This window comes from Lemur catta, chromosome 2 (genome assembly GCF_020740605.2).
Source record: "Lemur catta isolate mLemCat1 chromosome 2, mLemCat1.pri, whole genome shotgun sequence".
Classification (NCBI taxonomy): Eukaryota; Metazoa; Chordata; class Mammalia; order Primates; family Lemuridae; genus Lemur; species Lemur catta.
The window spans coordinates 52,149,874-52,170,101 of record NC_059129.1 but is presented as its reverse complement, the minus strand read 5'-3'; the positions used below and the strand labels follow the sequence as shown (position 1 = coordinate 52,170,101).

At 39.6% G+C, this 20,228-nt stretch overlaps 2 protein-coding genes and 1 pseudogene across 6 annotated transcripts in view; 2 read left to right on the top strand and 1 right to left on the bottom strand.

The window, feature by feature from the left end:
- Window positions 1-8,030, bottom strand: part of POLH (DNA polymerase eta) — a 37,168-nt gene extending 29,138 nt beyond the window's left edge. Inside the window, exons 1-3 of one of the 4 annotated variants that reach the window (XM_045542034.1) lie at window positions 7,498-8,030; window positions 3,363-3,503; window positions 2,993-3,127 (exon numbers count right to left, since the gene is read on the bottom strand). In XM_045542034.1, the coding sequence (XP_045397990.1) occupies window positions 2,993-3,127; window positions 3,363-3,499 (272 nt within the window). In that variant the 5' untranslated portion in view covers window positions 3,500-3,503; window positions 7,498-8,030. Of the gene's footprint in view, window positions 1-2,992; window positions 3,128-3,362; window positions 3,504-7,497 lie in introns of those variants that run through there. The other 3 variants (XM_045542033.1, XM_045542035.1, XM_045542036.1) reach the window with 3 other exon arrangements.
- On the top strand, window positions 6,166-6,265 carry LOC123633682 (annotated as a pseudogene).
- The window catches only part of XPO5 (exportin 5), a 46,805-nt gene continuing 34,450 nt past the window's right edge, over window positions 7,874-20,228 (top strand). The window contains exons 1-8 of one of the 2 annotated variants that reach the window (XM_045542031.1): window positions 7,874-8,184; window positions 9,531-9,652; window positions 10,551-10,623; window positions 11,629-11,766; window positions 11,938-12,120; window positions 16,038-16,064; window positions 17,216-17,401; window positions 18,462-18,538. In XM_045542031.1, the coding sequence (XP_045397987.1) occupies window positions 8,080-8,184; window positions 9,531-9,652; window positions 10,551-10,623; window positions 11,629-11,766; window positions 11,938-12,120; window positions 16,038-16,064; window positions 17,216-17,401; window positions 18,462-18,538 (911 nt within the window). In that variant the 5' untranslated portion in view covers window positions 7,874-8,079. The remainder of the gene's footprint in view (window positions 8,185-9,530; window positions 9,653-10,550; window positions 10,624-11,628; window positions 11,767-11,937; window positions 12,121-16,037; window positions 16,065-17,215; window positions 17,402-18,461; window positions 18,539-20,228) is intronic. The other variant, XM_045542032.1, reaches the window with a different exon arrangement.

Below are 20,228 nucleotides of genomic sequence, written 5' to 3'. Positions count from 1 at the left end.
CATGTGGGTGACCTGAGACCAAGGTGGATAATGATGAACTGAAAGCTGTGGTGGAAGCAAATCCATCTTAACCTGTGCGTGAATTAGCAGCAAGGTTTGACATTACTATTCTGACAATATTGGACCATTTGAAACAACTGAGCAAGGTAAAGAAGCTGGATAGATGGGTACCGCATGAATTAAATGAGCATCAGAAAAGAAATTGTCTTGAAGCTTGCTTTTCTTTACTGTCACGACATAAAGGCAAACTACCTCTACAGCACATTGTTATGTGTGATGAAAAATGGATTCTTTTTGACAATTGCAAGCATTCGGCTCAATGGTTGGATAAAAATGAAGTGCCAAAACATAGTCCATAAGTGAATATTCATCAAAAAAAGCTAATGGTGTCTGTTCAGTGGTCCAGCATTGGTATTATCCACAACAGCTTCATGAAACCTAGTCAATCAATTACAGCAGATGTCTAGTGAAACCAACTGGACAAAATGATGAGGATGCTTGGGATTAAGCAGCCAAGACTGGTCAATAGGACAGGCTAATCTTCTTGCAAGACCACATGTCTCCTAGCACTCTGGGAGGCCGAGGCAGGAGGATCACTTGAACTTAGGCGTTCAAGACCAGCCTGAGCAAGAGCCAGACCACTTCTATACTAAAGTAGAAAAAATTAGCTGGCCGTGTTGGCATGCACCTGTAATCTCAGCTACTCAGGAGGCTGAGGCAGGAGAATCACTTGAACCCAGGACTTTGAGGTTGCTGTGAGCTACGCTGATGCCACAGCACTCTAGCCCAGGTGACAGAGCAAGACTCTGTCTCAAAAAAAAAAAAAAGACCACATGCCGCAAAAAGCAATACTGCTCAAACTACAGAAGCTGGACTTGGAAAACTCTGTCATCCACTGTATTCACCAGACTTTGCCACCAGCTGACTACCACTTCTTCCAGGCTTTGGATCATTTCTTGCAAGCAAAAATATTCGATTCTCAACAAGCTATGGAAAATGCCTTTCGCTATTTTATCACCACTCACTCTCCAGGCTTCTTCGCTGCTGGCATATGCAAGCTACCCTTAAGATGGCCAAACTGTGTCGATAGTTTAGGCACATACTTTGATCAACTGTACTGCTTCTTGTTTGAGATATTAATATAATAAACTAAACTTTTGATTCAAAATCAGACATTTCATATTTATTTTAATATGTTTATTTGTATAATTTTCTTTTTTGAGACAAAGTCTCACTCTGTTGCCCTGGCTAGAGTGCAGTGGCATCATCATAGCTCACTGCAACCTCAAACTCCTGGGCTCAAGCTATCCTCCTGCCTCAGCCTCCTGAGTAGCTGGGACTACAGGCACACACCACCACACCTGGCTAATTTTTCTATTTTTAGTAGAGACGGGGTCTTGCTCTTGCTTTGGCTGGTTTCGAACTCTTAAGCTCAGGCAATCCTCTCACCTTAGCTTCCCAGAGTGCTAGGATTACTGACAGGTATAAGACACTGCACTCCGCTGACATTTCTCTTTTAATAACCTAACAGAATCTGAAAAAATAGATGTGATTCCTCAGTTTTTCATTTAGCTATGTGAACTGAAATTATTTAACCTCTTTAAACTTGATGGTGTAAGATTTAAAAGATATTGCCTTTAGAGAGCTTAACACAGTGCCTAACATGTAATACATGCTTAACACATATTACCTATTAGGATTATTTTAATGGCTAGAGCTTGTGCCTACCTCTGACTTGGCTATGTCTATACACATCTCCCATTCCAAGGCTAAATTTCCAATATTTGGGGAGAGATAGCTTAATCTAAAAACAAAAGTATAGTTTGAGAGTTTTCATCATGAAAATAAATAAATAATAAAAAAAGCAATTTCCTTTGAGATTGTTCAATTCTGGCAAACAATTCTAGATATTGCACTAGAATGTCAATTTGACTCAGACTTTCCTAGAAAAACCCTTAGCTTCACGATCAGTTTAATTATTCAGGCCAGGCGTGGTGGCTCACGCCTATAATCCTGGCACCCTGGGAGGCCGAGGCGAGTGGATCGCTCAAGGTCAGGGGTTCGAGAGCAGCCTGAGCAAGAGTGAGACACTGTCTCTACTAAAAATAGAAAGAAATTATCTGGCCAACTAAAAATATATATAGAAAAAATTAGCCAGGCATGGCGGTGCATGCCTATAGTCCCAGCTACCCGGGAGGCTGAGGCAGTAGGATCGCTTAAGCCCAGGATTTTGAGGTTGCTGTGAGCAAGGCTGACGCCACGGTACTCACTCTAGCCCAAGCAACAAAGCGAGACTCTGTCTCAAAAAAAAAAAAAAAAAAAAATTTAATTATTTACTTCAAACACTTTAGACTTCTGAATTGAGAACATAGGGATTGGTATTAAGTTTTAATTTAACAACTAATTTTTATTTATTTATTTTTGATTTTTGAGACAGAGTCTCACTCTGTTGCCCAGGCTAGAGTGCCGTGGCGTCAGCCTACCTCACAGCAACCTCAAACTCCTGGGCTCAAGGGATCCTCCTACCTCAGCCTCCCAGGTAGCTGGGACTACAGGCATGCGCCACCATGCCCAGCTAATTTTTTCTATTTTTAGTTGTTTGGCTAATTTCTTTCTATTTATAGTAGAGGCGGGGTCTCGCTCTTGCTCAGGCTGGTCTTGAACTCCTGAGCTCAGGCAATCCTCCCGCCTCGGCCTCCCAGAGGGCTAGGATTACAGGCGTAAGCCACCGCCAACAACCAATTTTTAAACATTTAAGAGACTGAATGGGTGTCCAAAGCAGCAATTGTTATTTATAGGTTATAACAGTTCTAAATTGTTCCTGAAACACAATATCAAAATCTGTTTTCGTTTCAGAGACAAGATGGCTGATCAAAGGGAACTTGTTCAGATATTATTTATACAAAACAAATCTGAAATACCAGTTCTTAGTCTCACGGATTATATTACTTTCAACTCCTCTATGAACCCTTGAACAACTTTTTTTTCTTACTTGGTGAGGTTAGCTTTCCCACGGGACTCACGAACTTGTGCCAGTAAAAGATCTGGACATAACTTCTTAGCATCATCTGCCCACATGTTTCTAGTGACTCCAAATGCACGAGCTTCATAACTCACTGCAATTATTCTAAGGGTAGAAAAAAAGAGGGAATAGAAAAAATATTATGTGACCACAAGCAATAACTATTAAAATTTATCACAGATAGGCTATAAACATATAATATTAGAAACTTTTTGACAGATGCCACCATTCTATCCCAAACACAGCAGTTCAGAAATCTGAAAAATAGGACCTGTACAGTGCTACTGTATTCCCATAGATTAAAATAGTTGATAGTTATAACAATAACAGTGATACATACCCACCACCCTTCCATGATTTGTACTGTACAACTGCACAAGGCTTATTTCTCAAATGGGGATTTTGCCGCTGCTCTACTTGAACAAAAAAACAGTCCATGTCCACAAGAGCAACCACGCGATCCTGTCCAGTAGTCATTTTTCTGTAAGACAATGTTTTATGGACAGTTAGAAAGATCCAAAATGCCAGGGAAAACTATATTTCTATTCTTTCATTGATGAGTTACCAGTGCACAGGGGCATGGAAACTACCAAGCATGAAATAAGCATTTTCATACACAGCTTGAATATTCCTTATCTGAAATGTTTGGGGCAAGAAGTGTTTGAGATTTTGGATTCTTTTGAATTTTGGAATATTTGCATAATTACTGATTGAGCATCACTAATCCAAAAATCTAAAATCCAAAGTGCTCCAACAAACATTTCCTTGGAGCATCATGTGGTGTACAAAACGTTTCCGATTTTGGGGCATTTCAAATTTCAGATATTCGGATTAGAGACACTCTGAGTGGAAAAAACACTAAGTGTGTTTTTCTAGTCTCTGACTTAGCAACAATCAACACAGAAGACTTCTGTGACCAAACCTGGGGATTTCTCCCCACCAACAAGCAAACAATCAATTCTGCAGTGGACTCCAGCTGGGTATTGTCTAGTTCCATTCTGACTTGATCTACCTGGAGATAGCATCAGATCCCACCAGTTAAGGGCTCAGTCCCACAAGACTGCCCCCGACTCCTGGTGCCAAATGAAAGCCCTTGGTTGTTTTACCTGTGCTTTTGACCAACTAGCTATCAATCGGGGATCCCACAACACCCTTCTTAGATTTGATCAATTTGCCAGAGAGGCTCAAAGAACTCAGGGAATCACTTACATTAACCAGTTTATTATAAACAGTATTACAAAGGATATAAATGAAGAGATGCACAGGGCCAGGCATGTCAAGGCATGTGAGAAGGAATGCAGAGCTTCTATGCCCTCCCCTAGTGAGCTGCCCTCCAGGAATATCCACGTGTTCAGCTATCCAGAAGCTCTCAGAACCCTGTCCTCTTGGGCCTTTTATGGAGCCTTCACTGGATAGGCATGACTGACAACCATGTAGAAATGTGACTGGACAAAAATTGTATGATCTAATACTAACAGACTGAATGGGGAAACCCAGCAAGGCCTATCTGTTCAGATTCTTCTTGGCCTCCCTATGCAGCATTCCTTCCTCCAGGGTATGGGGCAGGACCCCTTCGTATGACCCATGATCAGAAAGGCAGGAGAAGATTAGAGTCCTGCCCGGGGCAGGTGAAAGGAAGGCAGGACAAAGTGAGAGAGAGAGAGAGAGAGAGAGAGAGAGAGAGAGAGAGATTCTGTTTTATTAGGTCTGCGGGGCCCCAACATTGTAACAAAGGCTATGGGAGTTATGAGCCAGAAATCATGGACGAAAACCAATATTCATGTACAATAATATTACAGATACTCAACCTATACTGCTAGCATAAGAATAAACTGTACAATTTTATGAAGGTAATAAGTATTAAAAGCTTTAAAATATTCATTTTCAAAATAACTGAACACTTCAGAAAACAAGATACACAAATAGCCAATAGGCACATGAAAATGGGCTCAACATCATTAGTCATGGGGAAATGCATAGTAAAATCACAATGTACATCACTAGGGGAAGAGAGCTAGTTAGTTGATAAACAGATCTCAAGTATAAAATTCAGGGAGAAAAGAAGGAGAAAATGATATATAACACTAGCATTCATAAAAAAATTTTTAACTTTTTATATTGAAATACTTTCAGACTTATTTCCTACTCCTAGTTTCCCCTAATGCTAACATTTTACATTGTGCAATTATCAAAATTAAGCAGTGAACATTGGTATGTTATTAGTAACTCAACTATATACTTTAATTGGATTTCACCAGTTTTTCCACTACTGTCCTTTTTCTGTTCCATGATTCAATATATGATCCTACAGCGCATTTATTCATGATGTCTCCTTAGTCTCCTCCAATCTGTGACACTGGAGTCTTTCCTTGTTTTTCACGACCTTGACACTTTTGAAGAGTACTGGTCAGTAATTTTGAGAATGTGTCTAAATTTAGATTTGTCTGATGTTTTCTCATGATTCGACTGAAGTTATGAATTTTTGGCAAGAATATCATGGAAGTGATGTGCTCTTTTCAGTGTATCACATGGGGGAGGAGTATATAACATCAATATCTCTAATTACTACTGATGTTAACCATGATCAGTTAGTTAAGACGGTGTTTTGCCAGGTTTCTGCCTGTAAAGTTATTTTTTTTTCTTTTGTAACTAATAAATATCAAGTTTACTTTGAGACTATGCAGATATCCTGTTTTTCTTCAACCTTTAAACCACTAAGCATCCATCGGTAGATCTTGCCTATAATAATTACTTTGTAGTGGTTTTTTTTTTTTCTTTTTTTAGAGACAAGGTCTCGCCCTGTTGCCTAGGCTGGAGTGCAGTGATGCCATCATAGCTCACTGCAGCCTCCAACTCCTGGACTCAAGTGATCCTCCTGCCTGAGCCTCCTGAGTATCTGGGACTACAGGTGTGTGTCACCACGCTTGACTAATTTTTCTATTTTTTTTTTCTTGAAGAAACAGAGTCTCACTATGTTGCCCAGGCTAGTCTTAAACTCCTGGCCTCAAACAATCCTCTGGCCTCAGCCTCCCAGAGTGCTGGGATTATAAACTTGAGCCACTGCACCCAGCCCTTTGTACTGTTCTAACAGTGATTTTCTACCCATTCACGTAAATTTTAAACACAAAAGAAACCCTATTGTCTTGTTTAGGTAACACATATACTAAAATTGTAACAATACAGAGAAGATTAGCATGGCCCCTGGGCAAGGATTAAGAAAAAAAAGAAAAGAAACACTATTATATACTGTACATGGATAGACACAGATAAAGGTAGATTGGAAGATTAAACCTCAAGCTGAATAATGTTATTACATTGTTAGCAATCTGGAAGAAGGAATATAAAGCAGTGGCTCCCAAACTTTGCTGTACATTGGAGTCACCTGCTGAACCTTTAAAAAAATTGATATCTAACTTAATTGGCATGCGTGTGACCTGGACACCATGATTTTTAAAAGCTCTCCAGGCAATTCCAATATGCAGCTGAGTTTGGAACAACTGACCTAAGAAGTAAATAAGATACTTATGGAAACACCAGTAAATGATGATTTAAATACAAAAAACACAGGTTATACAGTTGAGTGAGCACCCAACTGATATTCTAAAAAAAGTTTTTCAAATATTAATATTTCAAATTGAAAAAAAGATTATGCAACTACGAAGCAGGGAGATTAGTGAAAAAAAAAACAAAGAATTAAGAAAATCAGAATAGTCAAAGCATTAATTCCTTATAAATTCCAATTGCCTACTGACCTAAAACAGCGGAATGTGACACTTAAACCATAACCTGTCATAAATCCCTTTACCTTGAAGTGGCTTTTCTGTGTCCTGGAGCAGATAAAGTCAAAAAATACTGAGTAAGTACCATATTAGATCCAAATACCAGAAATGGAGTAGGAATAGGAAGCAGTAATTTAAGTACAGCAAACATTTTGCTGAGTACACAATCACATAAACAGATATGCAGACTTTAACAGATCATAAAACTGTTGAGGTTTTCAGGTTATGTATTTACCAGAGAAAGCAACAGCTTTACAAAAGATGGAAAGTGAAGCCCATTTTCTTCCAGAACTCTTTGGGATAAGGGTTACACAACTTGTATATACCACTTATATATAGCACTTGGCCAATTATCAAAACTCCATAAACCTTCACTAGTTGCAATTATTCATCTTTAAATATATCGATTTATCTCAATCTGCACAAAACAAGTCTGGTGCCGATCAGGTAACAACACATGCAGGAAAGTAAGTGCAAGTGAAGAGAGAAGTTTAAGAGCTACAGGGGCAGGTACTTTTTCTACAACAAAAATCTTAGAGGACAATACCAGGACCTTATCTCTCTGTTAGCATGATTTCTATTTCACATAATTTCGGCCCAGTGTGTCAGCAGTCACCGCTATACCATAAAACCAATAGCAAAGGTAACATGGAAAGTCCGAAAACAATGACATCGAACGGTTCTAAATTTTCTTACCAAGGCAACAAACACCCAGCAAAACTGCCCACAGCGGATGCCGTAGATGCTGGGATCGGTGTCCAACGGAAGAAAATGAAGAGATCTTGAATATCTTATCGCCTTTCTGGGAGATGGCCAGCGAGTTCTGAGAGAGAGTTATTCTCCGTGACGATGGAGAAAGCGCAACAGGAGTCGTAAAGGATCCTGCCAGAACCACCGTCCGCTGGGCGCGACGGCGTTCAGCAAAGACAGAGCACTCAGCAGCAACCTCGCGGGACTGAGGTCAGACACCGCGCGCGCAGCGAAAAGCCGTTGACGCGCCTGCGCACTGCGGCCCTTCCGTCTCTCGCTCCGCCCACCCAGGAGGGACCGTCACAAGGGAGTCACGACTTCCGCGGGCGCGTGCGCAGTGGCGGGTCGGGCGCGTGCGCAGCTGCTGCTCCTTCCCGGCTCCAGCTTCTGCTGCTCACGCTCCTCCTCCCGCTCCCCACCCCCTCAGCCCGCCGCGGCCCGGTACCAACGTGGTCCCGCCAAGGGAGCTGTCGTGCCTCGTGCTCCCGGGACGGCGGCGGTGTGCGCTCGCGGCGCTTGGCTCTAGGCATGGCGATGGATCAAGTGAACGCGCTGTGCGAGCAGCTGGTGAAAGCGGTGACGGTCATGATGGACCCCAGCTCCACCCAGCGCTACCGGCTGGAAGCCCTGAAGGTAGCTGGGGTCCTGGCACCCTGGGCCCGCCCGGAGACCCAGCCGCCCGCGCCGCGGCGCCGCCCTTAATTCGGGTGATCGTTCCCCGCCCACGTGGCTCCTGGACTTCCTTTTCCAAACCCCGAGGATCTTCCTCTCGCGGCCCTCTGCGCCTCTTCCCTCTCCCCGCCCCCCCTTCTCTGCTCACCGCTCCTGCCCTTCGCCTAGGACACTCCTGTCCCTAGCCTCTTATCATCTCACCTCCACTTCCCACTGCCTCCTCCTCCCTCTTTCCTCACTTCTTCTCACTCTTGTTGGCTCCACGACCCCCTCCACAGCCGGCTGCATCCGTTGCCATCCCCTAAGCCCCACATTCCCTTGCTTTCCTGAGGCGCACGTGCAGATAACGGCCCCAACACCAGCTTCGTTCTTTATAGTGTCCCCTGCCCGAAATGTTTCCCGGCTGACCCACTCTCCTGACCAGTCCTAACCCAGCTCCAGCTCCTCGAGTGTTCTTTTACTTATATCCTTCTCGCTAACCCTCACCTATGTTTTGGGCATTTCTGGGCTAATTCTCACACACCCGCTCCTCCCATGTTTTTTAGTGTGTGATATTCTTAGGCTATTTTGCGCAAAGATGAACTTCAACCACTTACTTTGCATTTTAACAGGTGCATTTTGGTTTCCTAAAAGTAGTTTTCTTAAGTCCCGGATACTGTGCTCCTGAGACCCACTCATACGTTGCGAACAATATATGTGGACTGTGAGAAATAACTGTTCAGGAGAAAATACTTGTGGCTGTACATTTTTTAAATGGTATAGCTTCAAAAAGGAGAGTGAGCGCCACTTGGAGGAAACTTTACAGTATATAGATGTTTGCCACAGAGTTAGGAATCAGAAGCAGTTAGGTTCTATTAGTTTGCTTTTTGTTATGAAATATTTAAAATAGACACAAAAGTAGAATACTATAATGATTCTGCGTATACCTGTCACACGAATTCAGCAATTATAAAGATTTTGCCACATTTGCTTTATCCTCCCACACTCTCCCGCAAAGGTTTTTAAAACAAATCCTAGAAATTGTCGTTTCACCCCTGTGTACTTCAGGGTATGTTTCTAACAAATAATTTTTTACTCCTTTAGGTCCAATTTTTTTTCAACATTAGTAAGGCTACTATTGGCTATATTGTGGCAAATGTAGAACCATCAAACTGGAAAGAATGTTTATCAGTTCTTTATTCATATAATATTGAGCTAGGTTTTGTAACTTAAAAATATAGCTTAAGTTACAGTTTCTTAAGGTGAAATTTTTTTAGTGCTCACTCTCTCTTAGCTCCCAAAGGAAACACTACCTTTTCTTCTTTCAGTTTTGTGAAGAGTTTAAAGAAAAGTGCCCTATCTGTGTCCCTTGTGGCTTGAGGTTGGCTGAAAAAACACAAATTGCCATCGTCAGACATTTTGGCCTTCAGATCCTGGAACACGTTGTCAAGTAAGGAGCTCTTGGACGTTATCACTGAAGTCTGTTAGAGAGCAAATCTTTATTTCTTAAATAACCTACAGAGATGCTTTTTAGTGAATAGAAAAGAGCAGCCCCCAAGGAGGAAGGATTGATCCCTAAGATGTTATTAGAACCTCACAGGAACTCTCATTCAGGACTTAACTTTTCTCTTTTTCAGTTTCTTCATCCATGAAAAGTGTGTAGTACATATTAAGCATTCAACAGATAGTAGCTGATAGCTGCTAGTCATTCAGCCAGCACTTACTGAGCTCCTACTATATTCCAGCAGCCCTCAAAACCTTTTTAGAGTAATACAGTGTATAGCTAAATAAACCTCTGCTTAGGTACTGCACATTTTTTTTAAGTTTGCATGTGTACCTTCTCTGAATGGCACATTAAAAGAAGGATTTTGTGAGAATAACTGAAAACCCCTTCTAACTTGAGTCTCCTACTCTCAACACCTATCAGAAGAATCAGCCTTTAAGACTTAGCCACAGTTTTTCTGGAATTGTGCTATTATTTTGTAAGCCAGCACAGAAAGAAAGTTAGTAATATCAAGATTATATTTTCTGAAAAGCAACTACATTGTTGCAGTTGTCCTAGATGTATATTTGCTTTCACCTTAAAAATAAAATCATGGGGAAAAGCTTGATTTGTGGATTCCAATTAATAAACCACTGCATATATAAAACCCTTTCCCAAGAATTTTTCTGTTGGTATTTTGGTTAAATGTGGACTGTTTTTGTCCATTCTCTGAAGAGTACAAAATTAAAAGAATAATTTCTTAATGAAATCTCCAGTGTAATCTAATTCAGCAATCAAAGCTATGCTCTTCTGAAGAGAAGACTTCTAATTTGAGTCTGTTGATTTTATGCATTTTGGTGGCCAGGTTTCGATGGAACAGCATGTCTCGATTGGAGAAAGTCTATCTGAAGAACAGTGTCATGGAGCTGATTGCAAATGTAAGGAATGGGTGGTTGGAAGACTTGTGTTTAGTCTTTAAGAAAATTAAGTAAAGTCTGAAGTTTAAGACTTTAGATAAAATGTGACTTCTTCAATATGGAGTGTAAAGATTCATTGGTTCTAAATAGGTCAGACAGCACAAGAAACCATAATTCATCACGTCTCTTACTAGATTTAATTAATCACCTTTTTGTGTTGACTTCTATTTTTAAAATTATAAAGGCAGAGCAGCAGAGATTGAACATTTTCAGCAAATGAGTGAGATTTTTTTAGATCTAAATTAGGGTGAAACACTGTCCACTTTGTTTCCCTTTATTCCAGACAACTACTGTGTGGTGCTAACAATGAAAAATATGCAGAATGAATTTGACTAGAATATGACTTTAGATATGTCTAAAATCCATAGCCTTTTTTTTTAATAAAGGATGTGAAAGGTACAATCTATATCTTCTAATACTTCTTTGTCTTTTATTACTAGGACTATTGGTAAAGTATTCAGTTGCTCCTTCAAACCCTCCCATTTTACCAGCCTTTCACTATACTCTTTATTTTTATAGTCTTCCACCCTGACCCACTAAAAAACTAAACCAGTCAGTATGAGAGGCTGGATGCAGTGGCTTACCTCTGTAATCCTAATACTTTGGGAGGCTGAAGCAGGAGGATCACTTGAGGCCAGGAGTTGGAGACCAGCTTGGGCAACATAGCAAGATCCCATTGCTACAAAAAATGTTTAAAAAATCAATATGAGAATTTTTTCAGTTTATAAAGAACAAGGATGTCTTCCTAGCTCTGTGTGAGCCATTTTATTAGCTGATGCAATCCTCACTCAAGCTTTAAGTGGGAAGAATGAATAGTTAGAATGCAGGACAAGTGACTCAGACATGAAGAACAGGTTTGTTTGTTTTGTTTAGTTTAAAAGCAGGTCTACTAATGAGTTTTGTACACTTTTAAAGCCCAGTTTTCTCTTCCTATCAGACCTCTTAATATCTCTTATTCTTTTTCAGGGAACATTAAACATTTTGGAAGAGGAGAACCATATTAAAGATGTTCTATCTCGAATTGTAGTAGAAATGATCAAGCGAGAGTGGCCACAGCATTGGCCTGACATGTTAATAGAATTGGACACTCTTTCCAAACAAGAGGTATGAAATACAGCTTTATCAATTCAGCATGCTTGTTCTTGGAACAAACTTAAGGGTTTGTTTTTTTATTGGTATTTGGGTTTTTTTGTCAACAGAAAATAGCCTTTGGGCATATATGTAATGCAAAAGATGTTTTAGTTTAATTGAACTAGCCTATTTCTATTGGTATAGGAAACACAGACAGAATTAGTGATGTTCATCCTTTTGCGACTGGCAGAGGACGTAGTGACCTTTCAGACGCTTCCCCCTCAAAGAAGAAGGGATATCCAGCAAACGTTAACACAGAACATGGAAAGGATCTTCAGTTTTCTACTTAACACACTGCAAGAAAATGTAAACAAGTACCAGCAAGTGGTAAGGGTTACCCCACCCAACAAAAGTCCTGTTTTCTAGTATGAGCATTTTTGTTTTTGTTTTTAGTTAAAATAAACTTTTAGTAAGGAATTAAGGTGTCTGGTTTAGCAAAGGAAAATGACATTTTATAAGCAAAAAAAAAAAAGGGAAATGATAGGAAAAACTAGAACTAATTTTCTAACAAATTCCATTCAGTAAGTTTCCATGTCTACTAGAAAAAAATAATTCCTTTATTATAAGAAAATTCTTGAAACAGTATAAAAGTGAAGGTTAATACTAAATATTTGAAAACCTGGATTTCTGTTATGTCCGGACGGTATCTTGTTAAATTGTGGCATTTTATGTAGTCCTGGTCCCTTTTGCAGTGGATTAGCTGCCAAGTTTATTAATCTTCACTGTATAGTCCCTGGTATTTTATTTTTTCCTGAGGAGGTTTTTCTTCTGCAGAAGAGGGTGAGCCAGACACTATCTTTCCAACCATCATCATTTTTAGCAGATGTCCTTTGGAAGACAGTTTGAAAGTTAATCTAGGGGGAGAGTGAGGAAAAAAAAAAGAAAAAAGAAAGTTAATCTAAAGGAGGAGGGGGTGATTTTGCCCCTCGGAGGGCATTTGCAGCTATCTGGACACATTTTGGTTGTCATAACTGAGGAGTTGCTACTGGCATCTAGAAGATAGAGGCCAGGGATGCTGCTAAACATCCCGTAATGCACAGGAGAACTCCCTACAACAAAGAATTATCCAACCCAAAGTGTCAATAGTACTGAGGTTGAAAAACTCTGATCTAGAATTCTCATAAGTACTTATTTCACAAAATAGGATTAATTAAAATTGTTCTATGCCCCTGGCTGCTATATTGGGTCTATTTTTAGAGAAGCATTAGATACTAATGTATGATGAGGAAAACGTACTATGAACTGTTAGGATGGGAAGGAACTCAAGAGAGTGCCTAATATATGCTGTATACAGTCATCCCTTGGAATCTTTAGGGGATTGGTTCCAGTCCCCCACCCCAATACCAAAATGCCTGGATGCTCAAGTCTCTTATACAAAATGGCTGAGTATTTGTATATAACCTCCTCATATTTCTGTATACTTTAAGCCATCTCTAGATTACTTATAATACCTCATATGGTATAAATGCTATGTAAATTAGTTATGCTATATTATTTTAATTTGTATTTTTATTGTTGTTATTTTCCAAATATTTTTTATCTGAGGTTGGTTGAATCTACGGATAGAGAGGCCTGACTGCACTTGTTTCATTTTATATGTTATTTAATCCTCAAAACAAGCCTAAAGTCAGGTGTTGTCTCCAAAGGTTTAGCGAGTAATGTTGAAGATCCTTTCTCTGATAAATGATGTTAGTGGAATTTATAACCAATCTTTGTACTATAATAGAGTCTTTCTCCAAAATGCTTCCCCAAGATTCTTCAAAAGATAACATCCAGAAAATATTTGCATTTAAAAACCTATGTCTACTAAGGGTCGGGTTAGTATTGTTTTTGTTTTCCCCTAGGAAATTTAACTCCTAGGAGAAAGGGAACAATTGTCATATAGCGAGAACTTGCCCATACTTTTTATAACATGGGCCAACTTCTTGGGGAAATGGGCAGAAGCTCAGATATGTTTTATCCCTAAGTTGAGTCATTAGACTACAAGATACAGGACAATTTTTCCTGACTCTGTTGTATTTTATAATTTAAGAAATAGCAGTAGAATAGTGGCAGTGGCTCTCAGTAAATACTATTTTCTTTATTAGGGAAGAACCCTTTTGATTGGAAATGTTAGCATTTGACAGAAAAAGAAGGTATTTCAACTCTGCAGTATAGCCACATCTCTGATTATCATCTACATGAGATGAATTAAGAAATTACTCTTGGGAAATTATGAATACTGATATGATATTTGTAGAATATCAAAGGAACTTTATTGGGAAAGTTAGGACCGGTAGAGTTACACTTTAAATAGTGTTAACTGGCCGGGCGCCGTGGCTCACACCTGTAATCCTAGCACTCTGGGAGGCCGAGGCGGGTGGATCGTTTGAGCTCAGGAGTTCAAGACCAGCCTGAGCAAGAGCGAGACCCCCTCTCTACTAAAAATAGAAAGAAATTATATGGACAACTAAAAATATATATACGTAAAATTAGCCGGGCATGGTGGTGCATGCCTGTATTCCCAGCTACTCTGGAGGCTGAGGCAGCAGGATTGCTTGAGCCCAGGAGTTTGAGGTTGCTGTGAGGTAGGCTGACGCCATGGCACTCTAGCCCGGGCAACAGAGTGAGACCCTGTTTCAAAAAAAAAAAAAAAATAGTGTTAGTTATTTGCATTTTTCTTTTTTTTTTTTTTCTATTTTTAGTATAGACGGAGGTCTCGCTCTTGTTCAGGCTGGTCTCGAACTCCTAAGCTCAAGTGATCCTCCCACCTTGGCCCCTCAGAGTGCTAGGATTACAGGCCCTGCCGGCCTTCAGTTATTTGCATTTTAAAGATAAATGGAGGCCAAGCACAGTGGCTCACGCCTATATTCCTAGCACTCTGGGAGGCTGAGGCAGGAGGCTCTCTTGAGCTCAGAAGTTTGAGACCAGCCTGAACAAGAGCGAGACCCCCGTCTATACTAAAAAGAAAAAATTAGCCAGGTGTGGTGGTGCATGCTTATAGTCCCTGGTACTCGAGAGGTTGAGGCAGGAGGATCGCTTGAGCCCAGGAGTTTGAAGTTGCTGTCAGCTAAGCTGATGCCACGGTGCTCTAGCCTGGGCAAGAGAGGGAGACTGTCTCAAAAAAAAAAAGATAAATGGCCACTTATTTTATAAGAAAAACATCATAACTCTGTAGTATTGAAAAACTGTTCCCAGCTATAATATTTGGTAAAGTCCATTGGTTTTCAAATACTTTGAAATCATGAATAGTTAGATGCCCTAGAACAAGTTAGAAACATCTACTGTGGTCTCCTTCCTTGGCCTTGTTTCAGTCTCTCCATCTGTTAAGCCAGGCTTCTACTTCTGCCCAGGACCAGAGCACACCAAGAGCCATCTTTGTACCTTGAATTTCTCACTTCATTTCTAGTTCCTTCTCTACTTCCGTCTGTTCACCTTCCCAATTGGGGTGTAGATTGAACGGTAAACAAACATGGAATGAATGGGCTCTCTTTCTCTGTCCCGTCACCTGGCTCCTGCAGTGCTCCCAGGAGGCATGGAGGATTTGTTGGCATGGTGGGTGGAGGCTGGACTTGGCTGTTACCAGTTGGATCCCTTTTCTTTCTGGGGTAGCATCAGTAGATGCTAGTAAGAGAGTTCTACTCATCTCTGCCCCTGTTAACATCTCTGCTTGACTGATCATGAGGGATTGATGATTGTTCTTTATTTAAAAAATTATTTGAAAGTTCAGAAAAGGAATTGTAAAACAAATCCTTTATGATACCAGTCGTGATAGATTTCCAGGTATTTCAGAAGTTACTATTCTTGCTTATATTCTTTCTTTAATCATCTTCAAGAGTTATTCTTAATTTTATTTTCAGAAGTCCCTTAGGAAAATATTTATTTTATACGATTATAAATTATAAACATTATGTAACATTTTATGGAATTTGAAATAGAAGGATAAAAATCAACCATATTTGTACATTTATTGAACAGCCATTATTTTGATGCATTTAGCGATATTTCTGTATACATGGTTTTCCTATAGTTATGCCCATACATCCATGGTCATAAATTACATTCATTTAATTATGTTTCTGGCTTTAACCTGTTCTTAGGGTAATATCAGTTATGTGTTCTAAGTAAAGTTGTATTCTTTTGTAAGATTAAAAATTTTACTCTATTTAAGAATCATTATTCAAGGGCCTTGGTTATAGGGGTGGAAAGTTACTATGTAGCCTTTTACTCATTAACAACATTGAATCCTTATACCTTTTTTTCAGAAGACAGATACTTCTCAGGAGTCTAAGGTAAGACCTCTTTGTGGGGTTGAAAGGAGACTTTTTTGAGGCTTACAGGTGAGGGGATACATATATACCTAGTGCAGGGTGACCTTAGCTTTACTTGTGTTTTGTTTTTGCTTTGTTTTTGATCACTGAGCTGTGGTGGGAGGTAAAATTATAATATTTAGGATTTATTGAAAAAGATGAAATGGCCATACATGCCAGTGTGGTCTTATTGATAGATGTTGAGAATGCCAGTGTTTGAATTTGAAATAGAAGGATAAGCCGGGCGAAGTGGCTCCCGCCTGTAATCCTAGCACTCTGGGAGGCTGAGGCGGGAGGATCGCTCAAGGTCAGGAGTTTGAGACCAGCCTGAGCAAGAGCAAGACCCCGTCTCTACTAAAAAATAGAAATTAACCGGACAACTACAAATATAGAAAAAATATACAGAAAAAAAAAATTAGCCAGGCATGGTGGCACATGCCTGTAGTCCCAGCTACTCGGAAGGCTGAGGCAGGAGGATTGCTTGAGCCCAGGAGTCTGAGGTTGCTGTGAGCTAGGCTGATGCCACGGCACTCTAGCCTGGGCAACAGAGTGAGACTCTTTGTCTCAAAAAAAAAAAAAAAGAAAAGAAAAGAAATAGAAGGATAAAAATCAACCGTAATTATACATTTACTGAACAGCCATTGTTTTGATGCATTTAGCATCTAATATTTTTGTATACATGGTTTTCCTATAATTATGCCCACATCCTATAATTTATTACAAATGTGGTCATAAATTACCTTCATTTAATTATGTTTCTGCCTGTATCAGATGAAAACCTATTGAGTTCCCTATCAGTGACTATTACATGAGTACTTTTTTTTTTTTTGAGACAGAGTCTTGCTCTTGCCCACACTGGAGTGCAATGGTGTAATCATAATTCACTGCAGCCTCAAACTCCTGGGCTCAAGTGATCCTCCACCTCAGCCTCCTCAGTAGCTGGGATTATAGGCATGAGCCACCATGCCTGGCTAATATTTTTTATTTCTTATAGAGATAAAGTCTCACTATGAGTACATTTTTCAAAAAATGATTTTCTTTTCAGAATTAGAAAGTAGAAATTCAGTTATAACTACCGCTTCCTTTTCTGTTAGTGAGGACTTCATGGTCAAAAGTTATTTCTACTCATGCAGGCTCAAGCAAACTGTCGAGTAGGAGTTGCAGCATTGAATACTCTGGCAGGCTATATTGACTGGGTGTCTATGAGTCACATTACTGCTGAAAACTGTAAACTCCTGGAGACACTGTGCCTGCTTCTGAATGAACAGGAACTTCAGTTGGGAGCAGCTGAATGTCTTCTCATTGCAGTCAGCAGAAAAGTAAGTTACTACTTCAAACTGACTTTTATCCTTAGAGTCTCTGAGGTAGGCTGTGTGTGTGTGTTTAATTGCAAGTTGTCACAGAAAGACATGTAAAAGTTTGGAGTTTTTTTCCTTGAGGCCTACTTCCACCCCCTTTGAATAGGAGTTTGCCAGTATTCTAGGGATCCATTGGCAGAGATTTGTTAGGCTACTTGATTCTTTTTGTTTGTTTGTTTGTTTGATTTTTAAAAAATTATATTCTTTATTCTTATTTTGTTTTATTTCTTATATTTATCTCCTTCTCCTCCATGGGTTGCATATTTGATCCTTGAAACAGCTGTGATTCTTGGCACTTTATACTTAAGAAATAAAACTAATGTTAAAGTTTAAAGCTCACTTAGTGTATTCTAGGAATCAGATAGTAGCTACACTGGCTTTATATCTGTCTTGGCTAATAATTGGGACCATGACTTTTTCTCTATAGGAATATTATCTATGGATATAATTTACTTTGCTATCATTATCAGTATTATTGCCCAACACATTTAAAATGTAAGTCTTATCCAGATTTGGTTTTAAAGAGTTGGCTTTTTTCCAGTGTTCATTAAGCCCCAGGGTATATAGTAAATTATGAAGTCAGTATATTTGATTATATAGGTATATAAGATGTCAGTACTTTGAGGCTTTTAATAATAATAGTTTGGGCCGGGCGTGGTGGCTCACACCTATCATCCTAGCACTCTGGGAGGCCGAGGCGGGAGGATCGCTCCAGGTCAGGAGTTCGAGACCAGCCTGAGCAAGAGTGAGACCCGTCTCTACTAAGAATAGAAAGAAATTAGCTGGACAACTAAAAATATATAGAAAAAATTAGCCGGGCATGGTGGCACATGCCTACAGTCCCAGCTACTCGGGAGGCTGAGGCAGAAGGATTGCTTAAGCCCAGGAGTTTGAGGTTGCTGTGAGCTAGGCTGATGCCACGGCACTCTAGCCAGGGCAACAGAGCGAAACTCTGTCTCCAAAAAAAATAATAATAATAATAATAGTTTGTGTAACCGTGTTTCCCTAAAATTGGGTCTAGGGCAAGTTGGAAGACCGGAAGCCCTTGATGGTCTTATTTGGAGATGTTGCCATGCATTACATACTCTCTGCTGCACAGTGAGTATCTGTTGTTTTCTTTTCTTTTTTTAAGAGATGAGGGTCTCGCTGTGTTGCACAGGCTGGCCTCAATCTCCTGGGCACAAGCGAGCCCCTCCAATAGCTGGGACTACAGGCATATGCCACTGCTCCTGGCTTTCTTTATTTTTCAATGTGTTTTGTAATTTCTTTGTCATTTTTAGATCTTATTTGGATATATCTGAAGCTCCTATCTAAATGCTAACAGTCAGTTGACAGTGTTTTTGGATAAGAAAATCAGGCAATCTTAAAAGGACTGCTCAACCTTTTTGAAGACCTTATGCTGGAAATAAGTTGTGCCCATTGACTCACCACCCACTTACTTTTACAATTCTCCACAGGCAGCTATCTCCTTGATTTTCTCTTCTGCTTCCTGTGATCCATAGGCCTCCAAGTAGCCTTGGTGTCTAGGCCTAAGACTTTGCCGATCTGCTATGCCAGAGTCTGTCCTAGGGCCTGCCTTGAGTGCAGAACTCCAGATGCTCTTCCCTGTTCTCCTCCTCAAAGTAATCAATGCCTGAAGTGCTGAGGCTCTTGGAAGCAGCAGGAATAAACTGAGAGATGTGTGCATAAAACACATTTTATGTACTGAAATACAGTCATGCACCACATAATGACATTTGAGTCAACGATGGACCACAGATACAATGGTGGTCCCGTAAAATTATAATGGAGCTGAAAATTCCTATTGCCTTGTAACATCATAGCCATCATAACATCACAGTGCATTGCGTTACTCATGTGTTTGTGGTGATGCTGGTGTAAATAAGCCTACTGCATTGCCAGTCATATAAAAGTGTAGCACATTTGTGTATACGGTACATATACTTGATAATGATATTAAGCGACTATGTCACTGTTTTATATATTACTGTATTTTTAATCATTATTTTAGAGTATACTACTTATTTAAAAAGAAAGTTAACTATAAAACATCCTCAGGCAGGTCCTTCAGGAGGTATTCCAGAAGAAGGCATTGTTATCATAGGAGATAACAGTTCCATGCGTGTTATTGCCCCTGAAGACCTTCCAGTGGGACAAGATGTGGAGGTGGAAGACAGTGATATTGATGATCCTGACCTTGTGTAGGCCTAGGCTAATGTGTGTGTTTGTGTTTTTAACAAAAAAGTTTAAAGAGTTTAAAAAAAATTTTAAAGTAGCAAAAAGCTTATAGAATAGGATATAAAGAAAGAAAATATTTTTGTATAGCTGTACAATGTGTTTATGCTTTAAGCTTGTGTTATTACAGAAGAGTCAAAAAAGTTTAATATATTAAGTTTATAAAGTAAAAAAGTTACAGTAAGCTAAGGTTAATTGATTATGGAAGAAAGAAAAATTTTTAAATAAATTTAGAGTAGCCTAAGTGGACAGTGTTTATAAAGTCTGCGTTAGTGTACAGTAATGTCCTAGGCCTTCACATTTACTTACTACTCACCGAGTGCCTCAGAGCAACTTCTAGTCCTGCAAGCTCAATTCATGGTAAATGCTCCATATAGGCATACTAATTTTTATCTTTTATACTGTATTTTTACTGCAACGTTTTTCTTTTTCTTTCTTTTTTTAAATTTTTTATTTATTTATATTAAGGCTAGTCAAGTGAAGCAGTGGGAGTGGGGAAGGAACAAAGGAATCTGTAACTGGTAGTGATCAATTAGTTGTAAAAACCACTGCA